At 50.4% G+C, this 24,878-nt stretch overlaps 4 protein-coding genes and 1 pseudogene across 7 annotated transcripts in view; 4 read left to right on the top strand and 1 right to left on the bottom strand.

Annotated features, from left to right (window-relative positions):
* LOC127587210 (histone H4) overlaps positions 1–24,878 on the top strand; it is a 226,995-nt gene that overhangs the window by 11,068 nt on the left and 191,049 nt on the right. Inside the window, exon 1 of one of the 4 annotated variants that reach the window (XM_052045413.1) lies at positions 1,286–1,303. The exons of 2 other annotated variants lie outside the window; for them this stretch is intronic. The gene's annotated coding sequence lies outside the window, so the exon portion shown is untranslated. Of the gene's footprint in view, positions 1–1,285; positions 1,304–24,878 lie in introns of those variants that run through there. One more of the 4 variants, XM_052045416.1, reaches the window with a different exon arrangement.
* LOC127587213 (histone H4-like) lies at positions 11,199–11,853 on the top strand. Its single transcript, XM_052045420.1, has one exon. It carries the CDS (start codon positions 11,211–11,213, stop codon positions 11,508–11,510), a length of 300 nt encoding a protein of 99 aa, XP_051901380.1. The 5' UTR covers positions 11,199–11,210; the 3' UTR covers positions 11,511–11,853.
* LOC127587204 (histone H3) lies at positions 12,188–13,336 on the top strand. The gene has a single exon (XM_052045404.1). The coding sequence runs from the start codon at positions 12,261–12,263 to the stop codon at positions 12,669–12,671; it is 411 nt and encodes a 136-aa protein (XP_051901364.1). The 5' UTR covers positions 12,188–12,260; the 3' UTR covers positions 12,672–13,336.
* Positions 13,403–13,985, top strand: LOC127587205 (late histone H2A.L3-like). Its single transcript, XM_052045406.1, has one exon. It carries the CDS (start codon positions 13,605–13,607, stop codon positions 13,983–13,985), a length of 381 nt encoding a protein of 126 aa, XP_051901366.1. The 5' UTR covers positions 13,403–13,604.
* LOC127587200 (histone H1-like) lies at positions 15,023–16,370 on the bottom strand (annotated as a pseudogene).

Raw genomic sequence — 24,878 nt, forward strand, 5'->3', positions numbered from 1 at the left:
TACGTCCCAAGTTCCCCCCAATGGCCATATTTCGTTTCCCAATTTCTTATTGAGGCATGCTGATAATTTACGGAAGTTACTCTCGTTCTTCGGATCGTCTTTACATAACTTAGATAGTGGGGTATTGGACCCAGACTTATCGAGAGTTTGTCCCATTTTTGTATTGTACCCGATCGGACGGTACGAATCGCTGCGATTACCTATAAGATCGGTCTCTTTCCTTCACCCACTTCAGGTTCCTGACCTTGCCGTGGGGTATTTCCCCTCTTAAGAACCGGTCTAAGGCATGGTGGTAGTACTGAAGAACCGATCTCAGAACTTAGAGCTCAAAACCTTGAAATTCACAACTTAAAATCCCTAATCCAAAACTGGGGACTCGAACCCCGAACAAAACTTAACTTAACTTAACTGGGACCTTGAACCCCGAACAGAACTTAACTTAACTGGGGACTCGAACCCCGAACAGAAATTAACTTAACTGGGAACTCGAACCCCGAACAGTACTTAACTTAACTGGGGACTCGAACCCCTCCTTACCTGTTTCACTCGGACAGGTTCGCGAGGAGTCCGTCAGAGGATTGTCGGTAAGCGAAGGGATCGATCAGGTGTCCCCGACTGCCTGAGAGGGATCAAGGTGAATCGTACCTTGTGGGCCCGTCCGTCTCAGGTGGCCATTATCCCCGTCAATCGCTCACGCCGCTTCCGATACCTAGTCTTGGACTCCTGGCTGGCTCGCCAAATTGTTGTCCCGAAATCAATTCCCCTTTCCGTCCGCTGTAACTAACACAGTGCCACGAGGTCGATTCGAACAAATACCTTTATTAGCAGTGCACTGCTAGGAGAATTCTCTTCAGCACTCGCCAAGAGTCGCTTCCCTAGTTCTACCCTAAGAAAGGGCACACAGACATTTATACAGGAATTGTCACGCACATCCCATGCAAACGGCGCCGCGAGTTTCGGTCAAGCTATAGAGATCACGAGACAGCTATCACACCTTTTGTCTTAGTATAATTGAGTTATAATCAAGGCTTTCAAAGGGAGGTATCACCCTTCATTGTTCAGACATAGTCTTCACCTCGATGTTAATTACACTCAGTATCGCCACCGTCTGACATATCGGATGGTTCGTTACCCGAAACAAAAGCAGTTAACATACTTAACATTCCAACCTGACTAGTGGGTCATTAGCTTGCTAGTCCTTGCTAAAGAAATATAAATGAATATATATATTTTGTTTGCCAGTTATAGGTGTGGTTGCAATTCTTAAACCTTCACTTCCTCACTGGGACCTTCCTGGAACACAGTGAGTTCTGACAAACTGCAACCAATGTCTCCAACTTCTCTCCAGCCACTTCCTTTAAACCCTCGAGTGCAGGTCGTTGGGACCCGGCGATGTTAGATTTTAGTCCCATCAGTTTTTCCCCTCGTGATGGGATTGTTACGGATTGTTGACAGTATTTCACCCATCAGATGTCTTTGGCATGTTTGCTGTGTCCCCACCGTGAATTGTTGAGTTAAACCAGCTCCCATTTCCTTGTTAGTTTTAGCTTTTGAGTCGCTTGTCGCTGATCCCTGAAAACTCCTCAGTCCTCTGGTCCACCACCAGCCCCTGCCATTTAATGTGCTCCTGGATTTAATATTTCCCTCGACCTCCTTTGTTGACCACAGAAGGTTCATCTTTCTCCTGGATCCCTCTGTCTAATTGGCATCAGTGTCTGCTGAGCGTTATGATCCATCTGTTTAAACATCTGCCACTGCTCACCCACTGCCCTGTCCCTGAGCCTATTTACCCCGTCCACCCCAGACAGCTCCACCCTCACACCCGTGAACTGCCCTCATTCAGGTTGAGGCCATTGGTTCTGGAGCCGGGTGTTCACCCTCACACTGTGTCTGGAATTCTCCCACGTTGTGATCACTTCTTCCTCAGGGATCCTGCACCACAGGATCTTTCATTGATCCCACCTCATTACACAGACACACATCTAACATGTCTTGTCCCTGGGTAGGTTGTGTAACACACTGCTGTAAGGAACAGTCCCTGCCCACTCCACACATTCCTCTCCCACGGCACCTTGCCAGTTTGATGAGTTTAATCAATACACAGATGAAACCACCCATGACAGTCACAGTTCCCTTTGATATTTCCCCATTCGTGCTCTGTCCTATCGCGAGGCAACACCTGGGGGGTCCAGAGACCACTCCCACCCATGCCTTCTATTCCCTGCTGCTCATTATTTCCCCACAAACCGAGTCCCCATCACTGTCCCCACATCTACACCCCCCTCACCCCCACGTGGTGAAGAAGGCCGCCCCCCTCCTTTCCCTTTTGCCCATTCGCGTGGAACACTGAATATCCTGGAACATTGACTTCCTAATTCCTCTCATCCTCAACTATATTTTGTTAGATCACACACATCGGTCAGTATAGAACGTAGAACAGCGCAGAATCAGGCCCTTCGGCCCACAATGTCTGCGCCAACTAAACTAACCTGCACCTGTCTCCCTGCCCACGATCCATTTCCCTCCGTTCCCTGCAGATTCCTGGGCCTGTCTGTCACAAACCAGCAACAAAAGAAACACACTGAGCATGATTCAGTGTTAAAAACTATTTTATTAATCACTACTTATGATAATACGTAAAATAAAAGTAAAAATGTTAGTATGTTAGAATTCAAAAATGTTAAACCTTGAACGTTAACCCCAAAACTAAACTCGTCGTGTGTGTGTGTGACAAAGTCCAAAACTCCCAGTTCCGGAATGGTTCTTAAAGTTCAGTTCCGCAAGCCATAAGGTGAAAAATGAGCAAGGGCTTCTTCAACAACCACCGTTGTCTGAAGATAAGATGTCGATGTAGAAAAACATAGAGAGAGTACATACGAAATCCAAATGTTCCACGATGGAACCCAAACGACACTTCAGTGTTTACTCGGTAGTGACTTCCTCACCCCGAAAGCATCCGAACCGTGGTCGTCCACACACAAATACCTGTTTCCTTCTACAGGTCAGCAACAAAGTGAACTCCACCGGATTACTTCCAACTTCCATACATGGATTTCAGTGGCAAACACAGTTATTGTTTCTCATCCATCGATAGAGAAAACAAGCAGGCTGGTGTCTCTCTCCCTTCTCTCTCTCTCTCCTTCTTCTTCTTCTTCTGACTTCTTCAACAACGTCATTACGTCCTTTATCTTCTATTGACGTAAGCACGCCCCACACACACATACACACACACTCTCTATCTTAAAGGGACTTTCACTGAGTCCGTAACATGTCCAAATGCCTGGGAAATGTCGCTATAGTGTCTGCTTCCACCCCCACCCCTGACAGCACGTTTCAGCCGCCGACCACCCTCTGTGTAAATAAAAACTCACCCCACACATCTCATTGAAATTTAAACCTGTGCCCTCGACTATTTAACATTTCTACCCTGGGGAAAAGTACAAACCCTCCTCCGTGATCTCAATATTCCCGAGATTATTCGCCTTCACTACATGGTTCGTTCTCGCTCTCTCCCACCATGTCCTGCTCCTGAATACTGATGTGAAGTACTTCAGGGGTTTGTTCATAGAACACAGCACAGAAAACAGGCCATTCTGCCCTTCTTGTCTGTGCCTAAACAATATTCTGCTAGTTCAATTTACCTGCACCCAGTCTATAACTCTCCAGACCTCTCCTGTCCATGTATCTATCCAATTTATTCTTAAAACGTAAGAGTGAGTCTGCATTTACCACATTGTTAGTATCTCTGCCACTTCCTCTGGCTCCAGGCATAAATTACCTCTTTTGTCATTGAGAGGTTCAACTCTCTCCATAGCAACCCAATTGTTTTACTGTATGTATAAAAATGCCCTTGGAGTTTCCTTAATCCTTCTCACCAAGGACATTTCACAGCCCCTTTAACCCTTCTCATTCCCTGCGGAACGTCTCTCCTGCTTCCTTTGTATTCCTTCAGGGCCCTGTCTGATTTCAGCTTCCTGCACCTTACACATGCTTCCTTGTCTCTTTTGACTAAATATACAACATCTCTGATCACACAAGGTTCCTGAACCCTGCCACCCTTGTCTTTCCCCTTTCTTGGAATGTAGTGGTCCTGAATTCTCATAAGCTGGTCCTAAAATGCCTTCCACGTTCGAGATGTGGACGCCCATTAACAGCTGCTCCCAAAGAACTCCCCCTGGTGCCTCCCTGACAGTCTTGTGATTTGCCTTCCTCTCGTTCAGCACTCCCGCATCCCCAAGTTAAGGAGTTGATGTCACTCTCCCCAAAATGCTCTCTCACTGAAGTCCCAATCACTTGGCCAGGCTCATTTACCAATACAAGATTCAGAATGATCCCTCCTCCAGCCAACTATCCACATGCTATTTCAAGAAACCCTCCAGGATGCACCAAACAAATTCTGCATCTTGCATGCTGACATATCTGTTCCTCTATCTCAGTGCCCATTAGGAGGCCTGCAGTACAACCCCATCAGAGTGATTACACTGTTCATGAGCTCTGCCCACATTGCCTTGGTTGATGAGCCCTCCAGTGTGTCCTCTCTGAGTGCCGCTGTCACACTACCCCTGATCACTGATGCACCTCCTGCACCTCTTCTATCTCCCTCTACGTCACGTCTGAAATATCGATACCCTGTGACGTTGAGCTGCCAGTCCTGTCCCTCTCACAACCAGGTCTCTGCACTGGTCTCAGCATTATAGTTACATTGAACTGAGAACAGTACAGCACAGGCGATTTGGCCCATGATGTTGCGCCTATATTGATGCCATTTTATACTGAATGTCCTTTTCCTGTGTATCATCCATATCCCTTCATTCCCTTCATATTCATATGTCTATCTAAAGTGTCTTCAACTCCCCCGAACTGCTTGCACTGCTGCCCCCGGTAACCCATTTCAGGCACCTCCCATCCTCTGATTAAAAAATACTTGCCCCTCACATCACTTTAAAATTCCGCCCCCCGACCTTAAAAGCATGTCCTTTGGTATTTGCAATCTCTACCCTGTCTACCACATCTGTGCCTCTCGTAATTTAGAAACCTGTATCAGGTCTCCCCTCAGCGTCTGACCTGCCGGGGGAACAACCCAAGTTTGTCCAACCTTTCCTTGCAGATCATACCGTCTAATCCAGGAATTATTTCGGTAAAGCTTTCCTGCACCCTTTCCGCAGTCTCCACATCTTTCCTATAATGGGGTGACCAGCACTGCACACAATGCTCCAAGTGTGTCCTGTCCAAAGTTTTATATACAGTAACTGCATCATGACTTCCTTCCTCTTGTACTCAACAGCCCGACCGATGAAGGCAATCATGCCATCTTAGAACATGGAGCAGTACAGCACAGGAACAGGCTCTTCGGCCCACAATGTTGTGCCAAACTAATTAAATTAGTCATCAAATTCCCAACTGAACTAATGCCTGTTGCCAACACAATACCCATATCCCTCCGTTTCCTGCACAATCCTGTGCCTATCTAAGAGCCTCTTGAACGCCTCTGTCGTATCTGCCTCCACCACCCCGGGCAGTGCATTCCAGGCACCCACCACTCTCTGTGTTTAAAGAAAACAACTCCCTTCCAGCTCTTTTGAAACTTACTCCCTCTCACTTTAAGTTCATGCTCTCTGGTATTAGATATTTCAACCCTGGGAAAAAAGATAACTGCTGTTTATCTCTGCCTCTCATAATCTTAGAAACCTCTGTCAAATCTTCCCTCGGCCTCCGCCGTTCCAGAGAAAACAACGCAAGTTTGTCCAACCTCTCTTTAGAATACATGCTTTCTAATCCAGGCAGTATCCTGGTAAACCTCTTCTGCACCCTTTCCAAAGCCTCCACATCCTTCCTATTACGGGGTGACCAGAACTGCATGTAATACTCCAAGTGCAGTCTGACCAAAGTTTTATAAAGTTGCAACATGACTTCCTGACTCTTGAACTTGATTCCTCCACTAATAAAGGCAAGCATGCCATGTGCCCTGTTTACCACCCTATCTGCCTGTGCAGCCACTTCCAGGGAGCTATGGACTTGCACCCCAAGAGTACTCTGCACATCAGCACTCTTAAGGGTCTTGCCATTAACTGTATACTAACCCTTTAGATTTGATCTCCCAAAGTGCAACAATTCTTATTTGGCCAGGTTAAATGCCACCTGCCATTTTTCTGCCCATATCTGCAACTGATCAATAACCCGCTGTATCCTTTGACATCTTCTACACTATCCCCAACACCACCGATCTTCGTATTGCCTGCAAAATTTCAAGCCCACCCATCTACATTTTCATCCAGGTCGTTTACATATACCGTATATCACAACCAGCAGAGGCCCCAGTACAGATCCCTGTGGAACACCAATAGTCACAGACCTCCAACCAGACCAATTCGCATCGACCACTCGCCTGTATTTTTTTGTGCAAGCCAGTTCTGAATTGAAACATAGTGGCTGCACAGTGGATACCATGCATCTTAATCTTCTGGATGAGCCTCCCATGAGGGGCCTTGTCAAATGACTTACTAAAATCCATGTAGACACCACCCACAGCCCTACCTTCATCACATCCTCAAAAAACTCAAGTTAGTAAGGCACTACTTGCCCCACACAAAGCCATGCTGACTGTCCTCAATTAGGCCATGGTTTTCCAAATCCTATGCTGAAGAATTCTCTCTGGTAACTTCCCTACCACTGACGTGAGACTTGCCCATCTATAGTTTCCAGGGTTATACGGAACGACATTAGCTACTTGCCAGTCCTCTGGGATCTCACCTGTGGCGAGAGAGGACACAGAGATATTGGTCAAGGCCCCAGCAATCTCATCCCTTGCCTTTCTCAATAACCTTGAGTATATCACATCAGGCCCTGGGGACTCATCCACCTCAATGTTTGAGAGAACCAACACTACCTCCTTTATCTTGATGAAATGCCCTAGCATATTAGCACGTTCCACACTGATCTCACTGTTCTCCATGTCCTTCTCCTTGGTAAATACTGACGCAAAGTTCTCGTTTAGGACCTCACTAGCATCCTCCACCTCTAAGCACATGTTCCCTCCTTTATCCTTAAGTGGTCCTACCGGCTCCCTTGCTCTTGATGTATTTATACAATGCCTTGGGATTCTCTTTAATCCTACTTGCCAAGGACTTTACACGGCCCTGCCTGGCTCTCCTTATTCCCTTCCTGGTTTGTTTTCTGCCGCTTTTATAAACCTCAAGGGCTCTGTTTGAATTTAGCTTCCTAAACCTCACACAGGCTTTTTCCTCTTGACTAAATTCAGCACCTCTCTCGTCATCCAAGGTTCACTTCCCTTCCCATCCTTGGCCTTCCTTTACTGGAACATCCCTGTCATGTACTCTGTGTAGTTGGTGTTTAAACACCCTACACATGTCAGATGTGGACTTGCCCAAAAACTGCTGTTCCCAGTTATCTCTCCCGAGTTCCTGCCTAATGCTGTCGTAATTTGTCCTGCTTCAAATTCATGCTCTCCCGCAAGGTCCTTATGTGTCCTTATTCATAGCTACCTTAAAACTTAAGGAGTTGTGGTCACTGTTCCGTCACTGTTCTCCTGCTGAAGGTTCATTCACCTGGCCAGGCTCATTACCCAACACCAGCTCAAGTATGGCCAGGCTCCTCCTGTTGTTGGACTATCTACATATTGACCCTCCTGGATGCACCTAACAAATTCTGCCCCATCTAAACTTCTTGCACTCAGGAGTTCCCAGGGAAGTTGAAGTCACCAACTACAACAGCCCTGCTTTTACAACATTCCCTCACCTGCCTGCATATCTGTTGCTCAATTTCCCGGCGGCTATTGCTGTGTCTGTGGATTGGCCCTTTCTTATGTTTGATTTCTACCCATATAGACTCAGTGGATGAGCCCAGCATTATGTCCCCTCTGAGTGCAGCTGTGATATTGTCCCTGATTAATAGTGCAACCCCTCCCCCTTTTTACCTCCCTCCCCCTTTAACCTCCTCCTCCATCTTTTTGAGGATATTGAATCCCTGGAACATTAAGCATCCAGCCCTGTCCCTCTCTCAACCAAGTCTCTGTAATGGCCCCAACATCATAGTTCCATGTACTGATCCCTGCTCTTCAGTTCCTCACCCTTCCCCATAAAACTGCTGGCATTACTGTATATACACACTTCAACCCGTCCATCCCATTGTGTCTCTTACCGTGCTCCTGCCTGTTCTTACTGCTCATGACATATATCTTCCTCGTAACCCCTCCCCTTTCTGACCTAGTGCTCTGGTTCGCATCCCCCTGCCAAACCAACTTAAACCCTCCCGATTAGCACCAGTGAACCTCCCAGCCAGGATATTGGTTCTCCTCCAGTTATGACGCAACCTTTCCCTCTTGTACAGGTCGCCTCTGCCCCAGAGGAGGTTCCAAAGAACCTGAAATTCTGCCTCCTGCACCAGTTCCTCAGCCACACATTCATCTGTTCTATCTTTCTATTCCTGCCCTAACTGGCACGTGGCACTGGGAGTAATCAAGTTGCGTAGCCACCTTATCCACCTGCATAGCTACTGACACTGAGCTATGGACATGGACTCTGTGTCTCACTTCCATGAAGGGGTATACCACCAATTGTATACTTCCATTTGACCTGCCAAAGTGCAGCACCTCACACTTACCCGGATTAAACTGGATCTGCCACTTCTCTGCCCATATACAGTATGTCGCTGATCTATATTCTGCTTATAGCCTTGATAGTCATTTGCACTGCCCACAACTCCACCAATCTTATGTCATCCGCAAACTTACTGATCCACCCATCCACATTTACATCCAAGTCATTGATGTGTATCACAAACAATAGGTCCCAGTGGCCATGGACCTCCAGCCAGAATCACAGCCTTCCACTCCTATTCTGACTCTGTCTTCTATAGAAAAGCCTGCTCTGAATCCAAACTGGAAATTCACCCTGGATCCCATGCATTTTCGTCTTCTGAATCAACCTGCCATGAGGGACCTCGTCAAGTGCCTCACTGAAGTCCATGTAGATAACGTCCACTGCCTTGCCCTCATCAAGCACCTTTGTCACCTCCAAGAAAAAACTTAGTCAAGTTTGTCAGACGTGACCTTCCCTGCACAAAACAATGCTGACAATCCCCACGTAGGCCATGCCTTTCCAAATGTGCATAAATTCTACCCCTAACTACTGTCTCCAATAGCTTCTCGACCACTGATGTGAGGCTCACTGGTCTATAATTAACTGTTATCCCTGTTTACCTTGTTGAACAAAGACACAACATTAGCAACTTGCCAGTCCTCCAAGACCATGCCTCTGGCTCAAGAGGACATGAAGATATTGGTCAACACCCCAACAATCTCATCCCTTGCCTCTCTGAATAACCTGGTGTTGATGGCATCAGGCCCTGGGGGTTTATCCACCTAAATGGTTGTCAGAATAGCCAGCACCACCTCCTCCTTAACCTCAATGTTCCAGCACATGAGGATGTTTCACTGTCCTCCAATTCCTTCTCAGTGAATGTTGATGCAAAGCACTCATTCAGTGCCTCAGCTACTTGCTCTGACACCAAGCACACGTCCCCCCTTTATCCCTGAGTGAATCCACCCTCTCCTTTATTATCCTCTTTTTCTTAATACAAGTATAAAATGCTGTGGGATCCTCCTTGATCCTGCTCACCAAGGACATTTCATGGCCCCTTTTGGCCTTCCTAATCACCTGTTTGAGCACTTTCCTGTTATCTTTATATTCTGCAAGGGCCTGTCTGATTTTAAATTAAATTTAAATTTTTAAATTTTATTTACAGCGTGGTAACAGGCCCTTCCGGCCCAACGAATCCATGCCGCCCATTTTAAACCCAAATTAACCTACCCGTACGTCTTTGCAATGTGGGAGGAAACCGGAGCACCCGGAGGAAACCCACGCAGACACGGGAGAACGTACAAACTCCTTACAGACAGCGACGGGAATTGAACCCCGATTGCTGGCGCTGTAATAGCGTCGTGCTAACCGCTACGCTACTGTGCCGCCCACATTCCTAAAGCTTCCTAAACCTTGCGTATGCTTCCTTTTCCTTCCTGACTAAATTTCAGACCTCTCGGGTCATCCAAGGTCCCCTCACCTTACCATCCTTGTCCTGTTTGTACCGGTCCCATCTGAAAGAGAGCCGAATGATCCAGAAACCAGCAGCCCTCCTTGCTGCAGCAGCTCCTGAGCCACACGTTGAACTACACAGTGGATCCATGTCTCACCTCACCAGCATGTGGCACGAGCATGAATCCTGAGATGACAATCCTGGAAGTCCTGCTTTTTAACTTTCTACCTCGCTCCCTAAAATCAGCGCCTATGTCATTGGCACTGTAATGGACCAGGACCTCAGAATGCTCACCCTCTCCTCGCAGAATGTACTCTACCTGCTGCGAGACATCCCTGACCCTGGCACCAGGGAGGTAACACACCATATGTGTTCCCAACACACTATCAATAGGTTCGTGCACTCCTCCTGGCTGTTTTTATCTGCCCTACCAGTGCTTCTTGCATTGAAACACACACACTTCAGCCCCTCAGTCCCACTGTGTTAATTTACCCGGCCCTGCCCGTCTTCCCCATCAGGCTGACTGTTCCCAAAACCCGAAATTCTCCTCAGTCCACCCACCTGCTGACCTGCAGCTCTAGTCCCCATCCCCTGCCACACTGGTTTACACCCTCCTGAGTAGAACCTGTGAACCTCCCTGTGAGGACATTGGTTCCCCTCCAGTTGAGGTGGAACCCGTTCTCCTTGCCCCGGTCCCACCTGCCCTGGATGAGAGCCCAATGATCCCTGTACCTGAAGCCCTCCCTCCTGCACCAGCCCCCTCGCCACAACATTAACTGCACTGTAGAAGTCACCAGGAGCACAGATCTGCTTATAACTCCTTTGCCTTCCTGTGACCGTGATTTGCATTCCCCCCTCACTATCCGGTTCCACAACTTTCCCAGATTTGTATTTAATGAATTAATCTTCTTATCACTGGAGGCCTCCGCCCCCTCCCCCACCAAGTACTCTGTGGGAGGAGGGATCTCTGCCCTGTTTCTGGGCCTGGGGAGGGACAGGCGTCACTTTCAGCCGCTCCTTCAAGTATTTGTCGGCGAACTGTCTCTCTCTCTCTCTCTCTCTCTCTCTCTTTATTTCTCTCTCTCTCTCTCTCTCTCTCTTGCAGGTCGAGGCGCTGTGTATAAAAGGAGACATCAGCAGTCGGTGTGTCATTGAGCATCATGTCTGGCAGAGGAAAAGGAGGCAAAGGTCTGGGCAAAGGTGGAGCCAAGCGGCACCGTAAAGTGCTCCGTGATAACATCTCGGGCATCACCAAACCAGCCATCCGGCGTGGCGGCGTCAAGCGCATCTCGGGGCTGATCTACGAGGAGACCCGAGGGGTGCTGAAGGTTTTTCTGGAGAATGTGATCAGGGACGCGGTAACCTACACCGAGCACGCCAAGCGCATGACGGTGACTGCCATGGATGTGGTGTACGCTCTGAAACGCCAGGGCCGCACTCTCTATGGCTTCGGCGGCTGAAGAACTCTGCCCTTTCTCCCCAACACAACACAAAAGGCTCTTCTCAGAGCCACCCACCGCCTCACAGAGGGAGCAGTGACCCGGCAGCATGAGTCGATGGAAACTTTAATTATTTCATTTTGGTTAATGCATTTGTTGATATATTGGGGGTTCAATGTAGAGTTCACGGTAGATTCCTGTGATCATTTTAAATGCACCTTCGGCTTTGTTCTCACAAAGCCCTTTGTGAATGCAATAAAATTAATATTTGTCCCAATCCTGTTCTCTGTCTCCCGCAGAACTGAATTCCGACAGCTCGGGAAGCGATTGAGCAAGTGTGCTGCATACGTTCAGATTCAGCTCATTCAGGAAAATAAATTTTACATCGATTACTTCAAATGGTGAAATTCATTATATTTTTGTGACTCAAGTGAAATGTAAGAAACTTTCCCTCACGCACCGGTCCCGGTTGCTCTGAAATTGGCGGGCGATTTGAATTTGCACCGGCAGCCAATCACACTGCAGTCTGATCGGCTGAAGTCCGACCCCCAGTCACCAGTTTCCGTATTTGGTCACAGATAATGTTCCCGCCGCGGGCTGTTGGAAACCGATGAGGGAACTGCAGCCAATCGCAGTGCTGGAACCCTATAATAGACATCTCTCCTCTAGCCAATCAGAGGCTGTGGGGCGGCCTTTCACCCACACATTAAAAGCCGGTCCCAGAGCGGGCTCCATCATTCCAGTCCCTGTATTTCATTCTGCTGGACGAGAATGGCCCGGACCAAGCAGACAGCGCGCAAATCGACCGGAGGGAAAGCTCCCCGCAAACAGCTGGCTACCAAAGCGGCGCGGAAGAGCGCTCCAGCCACGGGCGGAGTGAAGAAGCCCCATCGCTACAGGCCCGGCACCGTGGCTCTGAGGGAGATCCGGCGCTACCAGAAATCCACCGAGCTGCTCATCCGCAAACTGCCCTTCCAGCGCCTGGTGCGAGAGATCGCTCAAGACTTCAAGACAGACCTGCGCTTCCAGAGCTCGGCTGTCATGGCCCTGCAGGAGGCCAGCGAGGCTTACCTGGTGGGGCTCTTTGAGGACACCAACCTGTGCGCCATCCACGCCAAGCGAGTCACCATCATGCCCAAAGACATCCAACTGGCCCGCCGCATCCGCGGGGAGCGCGCCTGAACCCGGCCTCGGCACCAAGAACAACAAAAGGCTCTTTTAAGAGCCACCAACCCAGCAGAGGAAAGAGCTGTGCCTTCCTGTTCACTGTCCTCTTACATTAGCGTCTCGTCACACTCTGACCTCCCCTTGTGTGCACGATTCAGTCCAGCACACATCCGGGCTGTCTCATCAAACGACTCCGCACAAAACACGACAAGTTCCAACACAGACCCGTCCCTCCGCGCCGACTCCCCATAATCGGCTATTCTCTGCCGTCAGGTAAAAGCGCGGGCAGCGGAGCTTCACCTCTCCCTCCCAGTCAGTGTGTCCGCGATCAAACACTTCACCCACTCACCTGCCGTGTAAAGTCAGATGTTGTAAAGAAGGTTTTCGGGAATTTGTTGTCACTGTTTTACTGATGTAGAGAATGGTGTTTTGCTAACTGCAGCCCCCTGTTCTGTAACATGGGTCTCACATTTCTACCCGAGTCCATCATCGTTTCACGGGGACACAAGAGACGGCGGGACTGGAATCGCGGTCCTCTCACGGAACAAGTTTGTCAGATTGCAGTCTCGGCTCAGACCGCAGTTTGTGAAGAGAGACCGGTCCAAACTCCTATGCATTTCATACACAGACCGATCGCTAATGTAAGCAGTTGTTGGGGGTTAAATTATCAGAAATGCTGAAATCAGAGAATAAAATTATAAATTGATAAACTTTTGGCGGGCATTTCAAATTGTAGGAAGCTGGCGGTTACTTTCCGCGCTTCATTCGATGCCCTCTGTTCATTGGTGAATAAGGCTGATCTCTGATTGGGTTATTCCTTCCACCAATAGCATTAGGCACTGTTCCACCAATCAGAAGCGCCACACTGCATTCCCCCAGCAGGTACAAGAAGGGCGAGTGCGGGAGGATTCTCTCATTCTCTGGGAAACTCTTGCTGAGTTTTTGGAAATGTCTGGACGGGGAAAAGGCAGCGGCAAAGCGCGATCCAAGGCCAAGTCTCGCTCGTCCCGGGCCGGACTGCAGTTCCCGGTGGGACGTGTTCACAGGCTCCTGAGGAAGGGCAATTATGCTGAGCGGGTGGGTGCCGGAGCGCCGGTCTATCTGGCTGCTGTGCTCGAGTATCTGACGGCTGAAGTCCTCGAGCTGGCCGGCAACGCGGCCCGGGACAACAAGAAGACCCGCATCATCCCCAGACATCTGCAGCTGGCCGTCCGCAACGACGAGGAGCTCAACAAGCTGCTGGGAGGGGTGACCATCGTTCAAGGCGGTGTGCTGCCCAATATCCAGGCTGTGCTGTTGCCCAAGAAAACCGGTGGTGGCAGCAAGTGAAGCGACAGAAAGTGAACCCAGTGACCCAAAGGCTCTTTTCAGAGCCACTCACGGTATCTGTGGAAGGGCTGATCAGCGGTTGCGGTGAGCACGGGGGAAGGAGCTCTATGAAATCCGCAATAATAAATGAGACACTCCTATTTTAATGGGCCGCACAGCATAATGAGAACAATTATCATTTATACATTTTACTGTAACCAGGTCACGTTCAGATAGCAGACATAACAGCGGGGCCCAGAGTCCGCTGAACAGCAGTAACTCCCGGCACCATTTCAAATGAAGCCCCGCAGAAAGCACGCACTGCTCCCAGCACCAGGGCAAAGAACAGCAGGGCTCGCCTGAGCACCGGCTGAGGCGAGTGCGGGGCAATTTTGTTTCCAGGCAACCGGCCTGTGTATCTGCCAGAGCCGCGACACCGCCCGGCGCTCTTCGTCTGAAACACGCGGAGTAACTTTCTCTTCCCTTCTCGTCATGTTCCTCCCGCTTCCGCCAGTTGAATGGATGAATGGAGCTCTCTTCCAGCGGAGAGACAGCGGGTTCACTGGGTCCGGAGTGGGGAAGTGGGGGAGTGGGGAACTTCAGAAAGGCCGCCACTTCCAGAGTTGAAGAACTCGTCCCTTTCTCCCGAGCACAACACAAAGGCTCTTCTCAGAGCCACCCACCGCCTCACAGAGGGAGCAGTGACCCGGAGATCTGTTGTAATGTCATTGGACTGAAATGTTAACTCTTTGTCCCCCACAATGTTCGATTATATGTCGGAGACCCGGGTGTACCAGATTTTCAGCAAATTATTGACAACTCTGGAGGGGTAAGTGGGGGTTTGTAGATAAATGTTAGGATGCAAACATCAGCACCGCCTCTCATCTTCTCGCTCCGCCCCCGCTTTCCACAACCGCTAACTTCCAACGGTTAGTTGGAAACGGTCAGGAACAAAGGAAACGAAACACAGCGCGGGCGATATTTTTATAATCGCGCGGGTTCCACGTTGAAGATCAGTCAGTAACATCACTGAATAAATACCTGAACAAGTTGTTTCGTCTCCTTCCAGTCCATCCCCAAAGGCTGTTCCCTCTCCCCACACCTCTCCACCCAGACGGTTCAGCAGTTTACAGTCAAATTATCCCGGGTGAATTGGGGAGCCTCCTGTGTTGGGCTTTGGGCTGTGAGGCGGGGAATCTCAGCCAGTTTTACCGTCTCACAGACGCTCTCTCCCGGCATCTGTGAGAAGGAAACGGCCTTGAACACATCCCGAGTCCGGGGTGACGCTCGGCCCGGACATCCCATTCTGTGTTTTACTTCAGACGCTGGGGACAGGACGGGGGCACCGAATATCCGCGAGGTACCAGGGATCCCGGGTTTTATGGCAAGTGGTTTCCCCCTGAAATCCGAGCCCGGTCCCGGGACAGGAATCACAGGATTCGGGATCAGCTCTTTCCCGAGAGATGTGGGTGGCTCTGAGAAGAGCCGTTGGGTTCAGGTCTTTACAAGTTGCGCTTTTTCATTCACTTCTTTTTGCCCGCTGCCTTCTTGGGTTTCGCTGCCTTTCGGTTTGTTTTTTGCCGATTTCTTGACCACCTTCGCCTTTGGGGCTGCGACCTTCTTGGGGCTCTTGGCCTTCTTCGGCGCCGCCTTCTTGGCCGCTGGTTTCTTAGCCGCCGCTTTTTTAGCGCATGGTTTCTTGCCCCCTTGTGTCTTGGTGGGAGATTTCTTGGCCCCAGATTTTCTGGCGACAGATTTCTTAGCCGCAGGCTTCTTGGTCACCAGTTTCTTGGCCGCTGGCTTCTTGGCGGCTGGTTTCTTCGCTTTCTTCACCAGTTTCACGGAACTTTTCTCCTTACCGGCCTTGAAGGAGCCGGAGAAGCCCACGCCCTTGGTCTGAAGCAGGGAGCCTGTTTCCACTTTCCTCTTGATGCTCAACCTGATCTGGGCGCTGCGCTTCACCACATCGACCCCTCTGTCAGCCAGAGCCTTCTTGATGGCGATCCCGGACATTCCCTTCTTATCGAGACAACCCGCCACAATCTGGTCGATCTGTTCGCCCAGCTTGGGACCGGCTGGCTTGTTCCGGGCGGGCGCCTTCTTCTTCTTGGGAGCCTTGGTTTGGGCGGCGGGCGCGGCTGGAGGAGCCGCTTCGGCGGCTGCGGTCTCGGTCATGTCGGCGACTCTGCACAAACTCTCTCTGACACTCGGAACTGAGTGAGAAATGAAGCGAGAGGCGGCGGCACAGAGCAACTTAAAGGCAGCGAGCGGACGGGGCGGAGACATCCTGCTGTCAGCTCCCGGCCGCTCCGTCTCTCTGTGTTTCTCTCTCCTCAAAAACTCTCCGATTCCAATTAAAATCGGACAGCCCGGAGACCCAGACTGGTCCCGGTCAGTGTCTGAGGCCGGAATGTTTGCTGTAAACAAAGTTTGATCCGAATTAAAGGCGGCGCTTTCCATTTCAACCCGTTTCATTGCTGCACTGCCCGCGTTCTCTCCCCGATCGCTGACATGTTCGCTGCTTTTCCACTGAAATATTGAAACCGACTAAAACTTTGCGGCTAATTCCCACTTCAGGACTGGGCTGGGGAGCGGGGCGATCCCGTGACAGGGAAATCTTTCCATTTTCCACAGGAGGGACTGGGAAATCCGGCGATGTGATCGGACCCACAAACACAGTGACACCAGTCGAAGCCGCCCGCCCCTTTAACACACTCTCCCTGACACAATGTTCACATCTGCACCTTCACAGCACAAACTGTGGGCCCGGTGCACAGTTCCCAGGACAGGTTTCCCTCTCCGCTCCACCCGGGCTGCGGAGTCTCGGGGGTTACTTGTAGTTTCCCAGCTCAGTAACTGTTAAACACTCCGAGTCCGGCGCTCCTCACGGTCTCTGATCCCGGGATTGGGGTTGGCCTCACCTCTTCCTTACGGGGGCTGCACTTTCAGTTTAAACAGGAGACCAACACCGTTCACAGGCTCCAGCTGTGGGATCAACAATATTCTGTATAATCGACACCAAACCTCCTGACTTTTCTCTTCAATTCCCCGGTTAATCTCACAAATCTGTTCGAGTTTTGTGAAGGGGTAACCAGGAGGATTGATGAGGGCAGGGCGGGGGATACTGTCTGTATGGACTTTAGCGAGGCCTTTGATTAAAAAAAATCAAAGGCAATTATTTTATTATAACATCGACGTCCTCATGTCCGCACAGGTGCGACGATAAACTTCCTTGCAGCAGCATCACAGGCACACAGCATCAGAGACACATCATTCACGTGAAATCCATAAATGACACACACATTATACGAGGTGCCCCATGGAGGGAGAGTCTGGAAGGTGAGATCATACGGGGACCAGGGGGAGGTCGCTCAGTGGATACAGAACTGCCTTGATGGTGGGAGGCAGAGGGAGACGGTAGAGGTTGTTTTTCGGACTGGAGGCCTGTGACCAGGGGCGGGTCACAGGGATCGGTGCTGGGCCCACTGTTGTTCATCATTATATGAACGATTTGGATGAGAATGTAGGAGCCGTGGGTTGGTCAGTTTGCAGATGTCACTGAACCAGGTGGTGGGGTGGAGAGTGAAGAGGGTTATCAAACATTACAGGGGGGTCTTGGTCAGCTGGGGAAGTCGGCTGAGCAATGGTAAATGTCATTCAATCCAGATCAGTGTGAGCTGTTGCAATTCGTGAAGTCAAACCACAGAAGAACTTTGTGAACACAGCGCAGTCCATCACGGAAACCAGCCTCCCCTCCATTGACTCTGTCTCCATGTCCCTCTGCCTCAGGAAAGCAGCCAACATAATCAATGACCCCTCCCACCCTGGTCATTCTCTCCACCCCACCCTCCATCGAGCAGAAGATAGAAAGTATTGAGAACATGTATCACCAGGCTCAAGGACAGCTTCTCTCCTGCTGCTGTAAGACTCTTGAACGGGCCTCTTGTATGATCAAGGTGACTCATGATCTCTTCATCTACCGTGAATTCTGAATTGTCTCGATGATGGGAAGCAGAGGGTGATGGTTGAAGGTTAGAAAAGTGTGAGCTGATGCATTTTGGACAGTCAGACCAGGGTGGGACTTGTACAGTGAAATGGCAGGGCAGGGAGGAGTGTGTGGACAGAGGGAGCTGGGAGTACAAGTGCACAGTTCACTGAAAGTGGCCACACCAGTGGACAGGGTGGTGAAGAAGCCGTTTAGCATGCTGGGGTTTGTCACTCAGGGCATGGAGTTTAGGAGTGGGGACATTATGTTGCAGTTATGTAAGTCACTGGTGAGGCCGCACTTGGAAGTATTGAGCACAGTTTTGGTCACCCTGTTATAGGAAAGATGTTGTTAAGCTGGAGAGGGTGCAGAAGAAATTCATGCTGCCTGGACCAGAGGGTCTGAGTTATAGGGAGAGGTTGGCCACACTGGATCTTTATTCCTTGGAGTGCAGGAGAATGAGGGGTGACCTCATAGAAGTTTCTAAATCATGAGGGGTTTGGACCAGGTGGACGGTCATAAGTCTTTTCCCCAGGGTTGGGGAGTCCAGAACCAGATGCAACAGATACAAGATAAGGGGGGGGAGATTTAAAGAGACCTGAGAGGTAACTTCTTTACACAGAGAGCAGTGAGTACCTGGAATGAGTTGCCAGAGGAAGTGGTCGAGGCAGGTACAATTGTACCATTTCATAGGCATTTGGATAAGTACATGGATGGGAAGGGGCTTGGAGGGTTATGGGCTGAATGTGGGCAACTGGGACTAGCAGAGGATGCTGTGGTCGGCATGGTCCAGTTGGGCAGAAGGGCCTGTTTCCGTGCTGTTTTACTCTGTGACTCAGTCATGGACTTTGCACCTGATTTGTTCCCAGAGAACAGTACAGCCCAGCAACAGGCCCTTCGACCCTCGATGTTGGGCTGAACTGGTTAAGCTGGTAATGAAATGCCTAACTACTCGAATCATTTCTACCTACACAATGTCCATGCCCCTCCATTCTCTGCACATCCATGTGCCTCTCAAACAGCTCTGATCATATTTACCTCCACTCCCACCCCTGATAGCACACTCCAGGCACCCACCACTCTCTGTGTAAGAAAAAAAACTCGCCCTGCACATCTCTTTTGAACTATGCCCCCTCTCACCTTAAATGCATGTCCTCTGGTCTTAGATATTTCAGCCCTGGGAAAAACATCCCTGCTGCCTACTCTATCTATGCATCTCATAATGTTCTCAACCTTTATCAGGTCTCCTCCCAGCTACTGCCACTCCAGAGAACACAATCCAAGTCTGTCCAACCTCTCCTTTATAGCTCATGGCCTCTCATCCAGGCAGCATCTGTGGAAACCCATTCTGCACCCTCTCCAAAGCCTCCATATCTTTCCTATAATGGGGCAACCAGAACTGAATGCAATCTTTCAGATGTGGCCGAACCAGAGCTTTAGAAAGTTGCAACATAACTTCCCATCTCTTGAACTCAGTGTCTCGACTGATAAAGGCAAGTATGCCACCCTATCAACCTGTGTAGCAACTTTCTGGGAGCTGTGGACTTGGACCCCAAGATCCCTCTGTACACCAACACTGTTAAGGGTCTTGTCAAGGAAGAGGTTGAGACTGGTACAATAACAGCATCTGAAAGTCACCTGGACAGGTGTATGGATAGGGAAGGGTTAGAGGGATATGGGGCAAATGTTGGCAATAAGGTTTGTACATTCTCCCTGTGTCTGCGCCGGTTTCCTCCAGGTGCTCCGGTTTCCTCCCACATTCCAAAGATGTACAGGTTAGGAAGTTATGGGCAAGCTATGTTGGCGCCGGAAGCGTGGCGACACTTGCGGGCTGCTCCCAGAACACTCTACGCAAAAGGTGTATTTCACTGTGTGTTTTGATGTACATGTGACCAATAAAGATATTATCGTATAAATAAGACAGGTTTAGAAAGGCATCTTGGTTGGCATGGACCGGTTGGGCCTCTGTTATCTCCTAATTTTCCATTAGTAACCCTCCAGACTCACTTTGCACAGCACCTGCAGCCACTTTCTGAATGTTTTTGGAAAGAAATCTCAGGATAAACGGTTACTATTTATATTTTCACATTTCTGCTGAACTGTATTAAACTTGAATTTAAATTTTATTTACAGCGTGGTAACAGGCCCTTCCGGCCCAATGAGTCCGCGCCGCCCATTTTAAACCCAAATTAACCTCCCCGTTCGTCTTTTGCAATGTGGGAGGAAACTGGAGCACCCGGAGGAAACCCAGGCAGACACGGGGGAAGGTACAAACTCCTTACAGAAAGCGACGGGAACCGAACCCCGATCGCTGGCGCTGGAAGGCGCCGCGCTAACCGCTACGCTGTCTAATGTTCTAGCTCATATTTTGTTCATTTTTATACAATCTTCTCCCTCGGTTACAATTTCTATTTCCCTTCCGCAGTTAAGGACTTTGCACCGAAATGTCTCTGTCTGAATCTCTGCTTCCCAGAGAGTTCCAGCAATGTCTCTGCAACACTGACAGGGTCCCAGCGGCTCCGATAATTGACCGTCACGTGACAGGCAGCGAACCGGCCGAGCCGTGTGCGCGGTGACGTCACGGACGTCGTTCCCCCAGCAACGGGCCGGTCGGGGCCTGGAGCGGCGGTGAGGCTTCCCACCGGGCGGGGCGGCAGCGGCCGGGGGTTGGGGGGCCGCACTGAAGGGGGAGCGGGTGGGGAAGGAGGCGGACGGGTCGCCGCCTTCAGTAGCGGGGCAGAGAAGGGAAGAGCAGCGAGGGGCCGGGAGCCGGGGGCGGCCGGGCGGGGGGCGGACACTGGGGAGGCCGCAGCGGGCCTGCGCTCCCAGTGTTGCCTCTGCCCCCGCGGGGCGGCCTGAGGATGCAGGGCCCGGGGGTTGATCCCCCCTGGGATCAGATCCCATGGGCTGGGAAGGGGAAGCATTGAGCCGGCTGAAGCTGCGCTGAAAGGGCCGCTGCAGGGAAACTGCTCCCTCCAGTCGGCGCCTCCGACACCAGCCGACAGGGGCTCCCGGGGGCAAACCAGGGCAGCAGCTGCTGGCGACACCCGGCAGGTCGGGCAGCATCTGCGGGGAGAGAAGCAGAGGTTCAGCCCCGTGTCTCAGCTCTGGTTCTGTCTCCACAGGCGCTGCCTGAGCTGCTGAGGGTTCCCAGCAGGGGCTGCCTCTGTCCCGGGCTTCCCGCATCTGCAGGGTTTTATTTGCTTCCCATCTAAAACAAAGGGTCCTGAGGTCAAGGGCTGAACTGAAGCGGGGTCGGTCTGTACCTGCTGGGGTTAGAAGAATGAGAGGTGATGCCATCGGCTTCTCCTGTGGTTTGCAGGGTGATGTGGAGAGATGGAGGAGGCGGCGACTGGATCAGACGGGCTGCTCCTCGCTCTCTGCCGTTCCCATGTGGATCTGTGACCTGACTGGTGGAGTCTGTGGGCCTGACTGCTCCTCCACTGTGGGCATCGGCCTCTTCTCTTCCTGCCTGCTGGCCGGTGAGCGGTGAGTGTCTCTGTTCCTCTCATTACCTAACAGACCCTGGGACCCTCTGACATCTCTGCTCTCCTCCCTCTGTGGCCCCTTTTGTATCCTCACATCCCTTCCATTTCAGACAGGAGGCCTGTGACCAGTGGTGACCCACAGGGACCGGTGCTGCTCCTCTGTTATTTGTGACATGCATTAATGATTTGGCTGAGAATAATTAATTAGTTACAGGTGACTCCAAAATTGGTAAGATTACACCAAGATATAGATAAAATTGGGAATGACAAGTGGAATTTAGCTCGGATAACTGCACAGTGTTGCGCTTGGTAAGGTAAACCAAGACAGGACCATGGCTAAGGCCTAGAGATTACTGCAGGACAGAGAGACCTCCGTGCATGGGTCCCTGAAAGTTGTGACACAGGCAGTCCGGGTGGTGAAGGAGGAGTTGGGCACGCTTGCCTTCAGGCACTGAGTGCACGAGTCAGGATGTCGTGTTACAACTGTACAAGATGTTGGTGAGATTGCATGTGGTGTATTGTGTGCAGTTCTGGCCACCCAGCTACATGAAAGGACATGATTTACCTAGAGAGTGTGCAGAAAAGTCAAGGAAGTTCCGGGACTGGAGGGCTAGAGTTACAGGGAGAGACTGGAGAGGCTGCAGCTGTTTCCCTGGAGCGTTGGAGGCTGCAGGGTGACCTTATGGAAGGATATCAGATCATGAGGAGCATGGATGAGGTGACTGTTCACAGTCTCTTTCCCAGAGTCAGGCAGTCCAAACCCAGAGGTAAGGTGAATGGGGAAGCATTTAAATGGGAGTTGAGGGGCAGGTTTCCACACACAGGTTGGTGGGGATGTGGAGGAAGCTGTAGCGGCAGGTACAGCTATAATTGCACTTAAAACACAATTGGACAGGGACATGGATCAAAAAGGTTCAGAGGGATATGGGCTAAACACAGGCAGATGGAACTAGCCCAGGTAGGCAACTTGGTCAGCATGGATGTGTTGGGCTGAAGGGCCCATTTCTGTGCTGTTTGAATCTATGACTCCATTTCAGGAAGTTAAACCAGAGCCGGATGTACACAGTGAATGGCAGGGTCCTGGGGTGTTGCTGAGCACAGAGACCTTGTGTGTTCCTGCCTCCACCTCCTCTGGCAGCTCATTGCAGGTACCAACTATTCTCTGTGTGAAATATTTACCCCTCAGATCCCCTTTAAACCTCCTCCCTCTCACCTTAAACCTGTGCCCTCTAGCTTCAGACACCCATACCATGGGAACCAGACACTAGGTAACTACGCCATCTATGCCTCACATAAGTTTATACCCCCTCCATTATGTCACCTCTCAGCCTCCTTCACACCAGGGAAAACAGACCCAGCTGATCCAATGTCTCCTGAAAGCTCAAGCCCTCCAATCCAGGCAATACCCTTTCTGCACCCTGTGAAGCTAAATCACTCCTTTCCTGTAGTGTGGTGACCAGAACTGTCCACAACACTCTGAGTGTGGCCTGACCAATGGTTTGTGCAGCTGTAACACGTCCCAACTCTTTTCCATAATTCTGATGAGGGCAGCATGCCAAACATCATTTTCATGACCCTGTCTACCTGTGTTGTCACTTTCAGGTAACTGTGAAACAACACTTAAGTAGCATCTGCACAGGTTATTGAATGAGCAAGGCATGGAGGGATGTGGAATTAATGCAGGCAGGTGGGATTGCTGGAGATAGATGTGATGGTCAGCATTGATGTGGTGGGCCGAAGGGCCTGTTCCTGCGCTGTACAACTCTGTGACTACTACGCACCACCACTGTCCTGCAGTGAGTTTGGCTGCCTGGGTCTCAGCTCTGAGCTTGTCTCACTGAACCCCTTGTCCTCTTGAGATGATACTTGGATCCTCCCACTGTGACCGAGCTGTCAGCCATCTCTCCTCGTATTAAGGAGGGTGTAGGATTAATAAACGAGAACTGTATTGATATCTTAAGACGGATGAGAATTATGGCTGCTCGAAATACTGATTTAAAAAGTGTCCTTCGGGCCAGAACAGCCACACCACTGCTTTCCTGGGCTGGGTGCTGTATGGTAATTGCTGTGTCTGGAACTTAATTGGATTCCCATTATGCTTGACTATGGAGATGATGGTCAATCTTAACGGGAAATGGAAGGCTGTCTCAAACAATGAAGGTGATACCTGCCTTTGTCTCACCCGATTGCAAAATGATTAGTTGAACCTGTGGTGTGAGGCTGCTCTTTGTCCATCTGCAGTAGCCCTTTGTCCGTTTCCTGCTCAACCAAGAACTCCGGCACCTGAACTCATTAAAGTGGTGCGTGACAATACCCTGTATAAATATCTGTCTACCCCTTTGTACTGGGAGAACTCGGGAAGCGACTCTTAGTGGGTGCTGAAGGGAATTCGCTTAGCGTGCACTGCTAATAAAGGTATTTAGTTCGAATCGACCTCGTGGCACTGTGTTGTTTCCAGCCGAAGGATAGGGAAATTGATTTTCGGGACGACCAGTATTATCCTCAGTCGTTCCCCAATTTCCCACGTAAAAGGACTGTTATTGATGCATCTGGTGTCACACACTCAGTGATGGTGGGCAGGAGATCTTGATGCCCTACAGAAGGGAGGTGGTTCATTATTTGCCCCTCCGTCCCCTGGTCCAACAGAAATCCCTGCCCCTGGGTTCTGAATGTTCCAGGTGAGTCCGGCCTGAAGTGCTGTGTTCCAGCTTCCCACTGCACTTCCACACTCACAGGTTTATGCTGCGGAGAAACAAGCTCTTCGGCCCATCGTGTCCGATGCCGACCACCGATAATCTGTCTCTGCTGATTTAGCACTTGGTCTGTCACCTACTGTGCCTTGATGATTCAAGTGCACATCCCCATGGTCCTTAAATACGTAGCTGTACCACCCCCTCAGACAGTGTGTTCCAGGTTGTAACGTCCCTCTGGGGGAAAGTAGAAATTCTTCCTCGGGCCCCTGTAAAGCCCTTGCTCCTCTCCAAAAACCTCTGCCCTCTTGTTGTACACACCTCTGCCTGGAGTCAGACAGTTGTACAGCACAGAGACAGGCCCTTCAGCCCAACTCATCCACGCCTGTCTGAGCTCGGCCCATTCACCTTCGTTTGGCCCAAATCCCTCTGAACCGTTCCTGTCCATGTACCTGTCCAAATGCCTTTTAAACATTGTAAATGTACCCACCTCTCCCACTTCCTCTGGCAGTTCGTTCCACACATCCACCACCCTCTGTGTGGAAAAGTTGTCCCTCTCACCCTAAGCCTGTTCACTCTGGTTTTAGTCATCTCTACTCTGGGTAAAAGGCTGTGACCACTCACCCTATCCGTTCCCCTCATGATTTATCTGCCTCCGTAAGGTCACCCCCTCGGCCTGCTACACCAGGGAAAAATGCCCCAGCTGGCCCAGTCTGTCCTTATAATGCAAGCCCTTCATTTCAGTAACATC

The sequence above is a fragment of the Pristis pectinata genome, chromosome 39, assembly GCF_009764475.1.
Source record: "Pristis pectinata isolate sPriPec2 chromosome 39, sPriPec2.1.pri, whole genome shotgun sequence".
NCBI lineage: Eukaryota > Metazoa > Chordata > Chondrichthyes > Rhinopristiformes > Pristidae > Pristis > Pristis pectinata.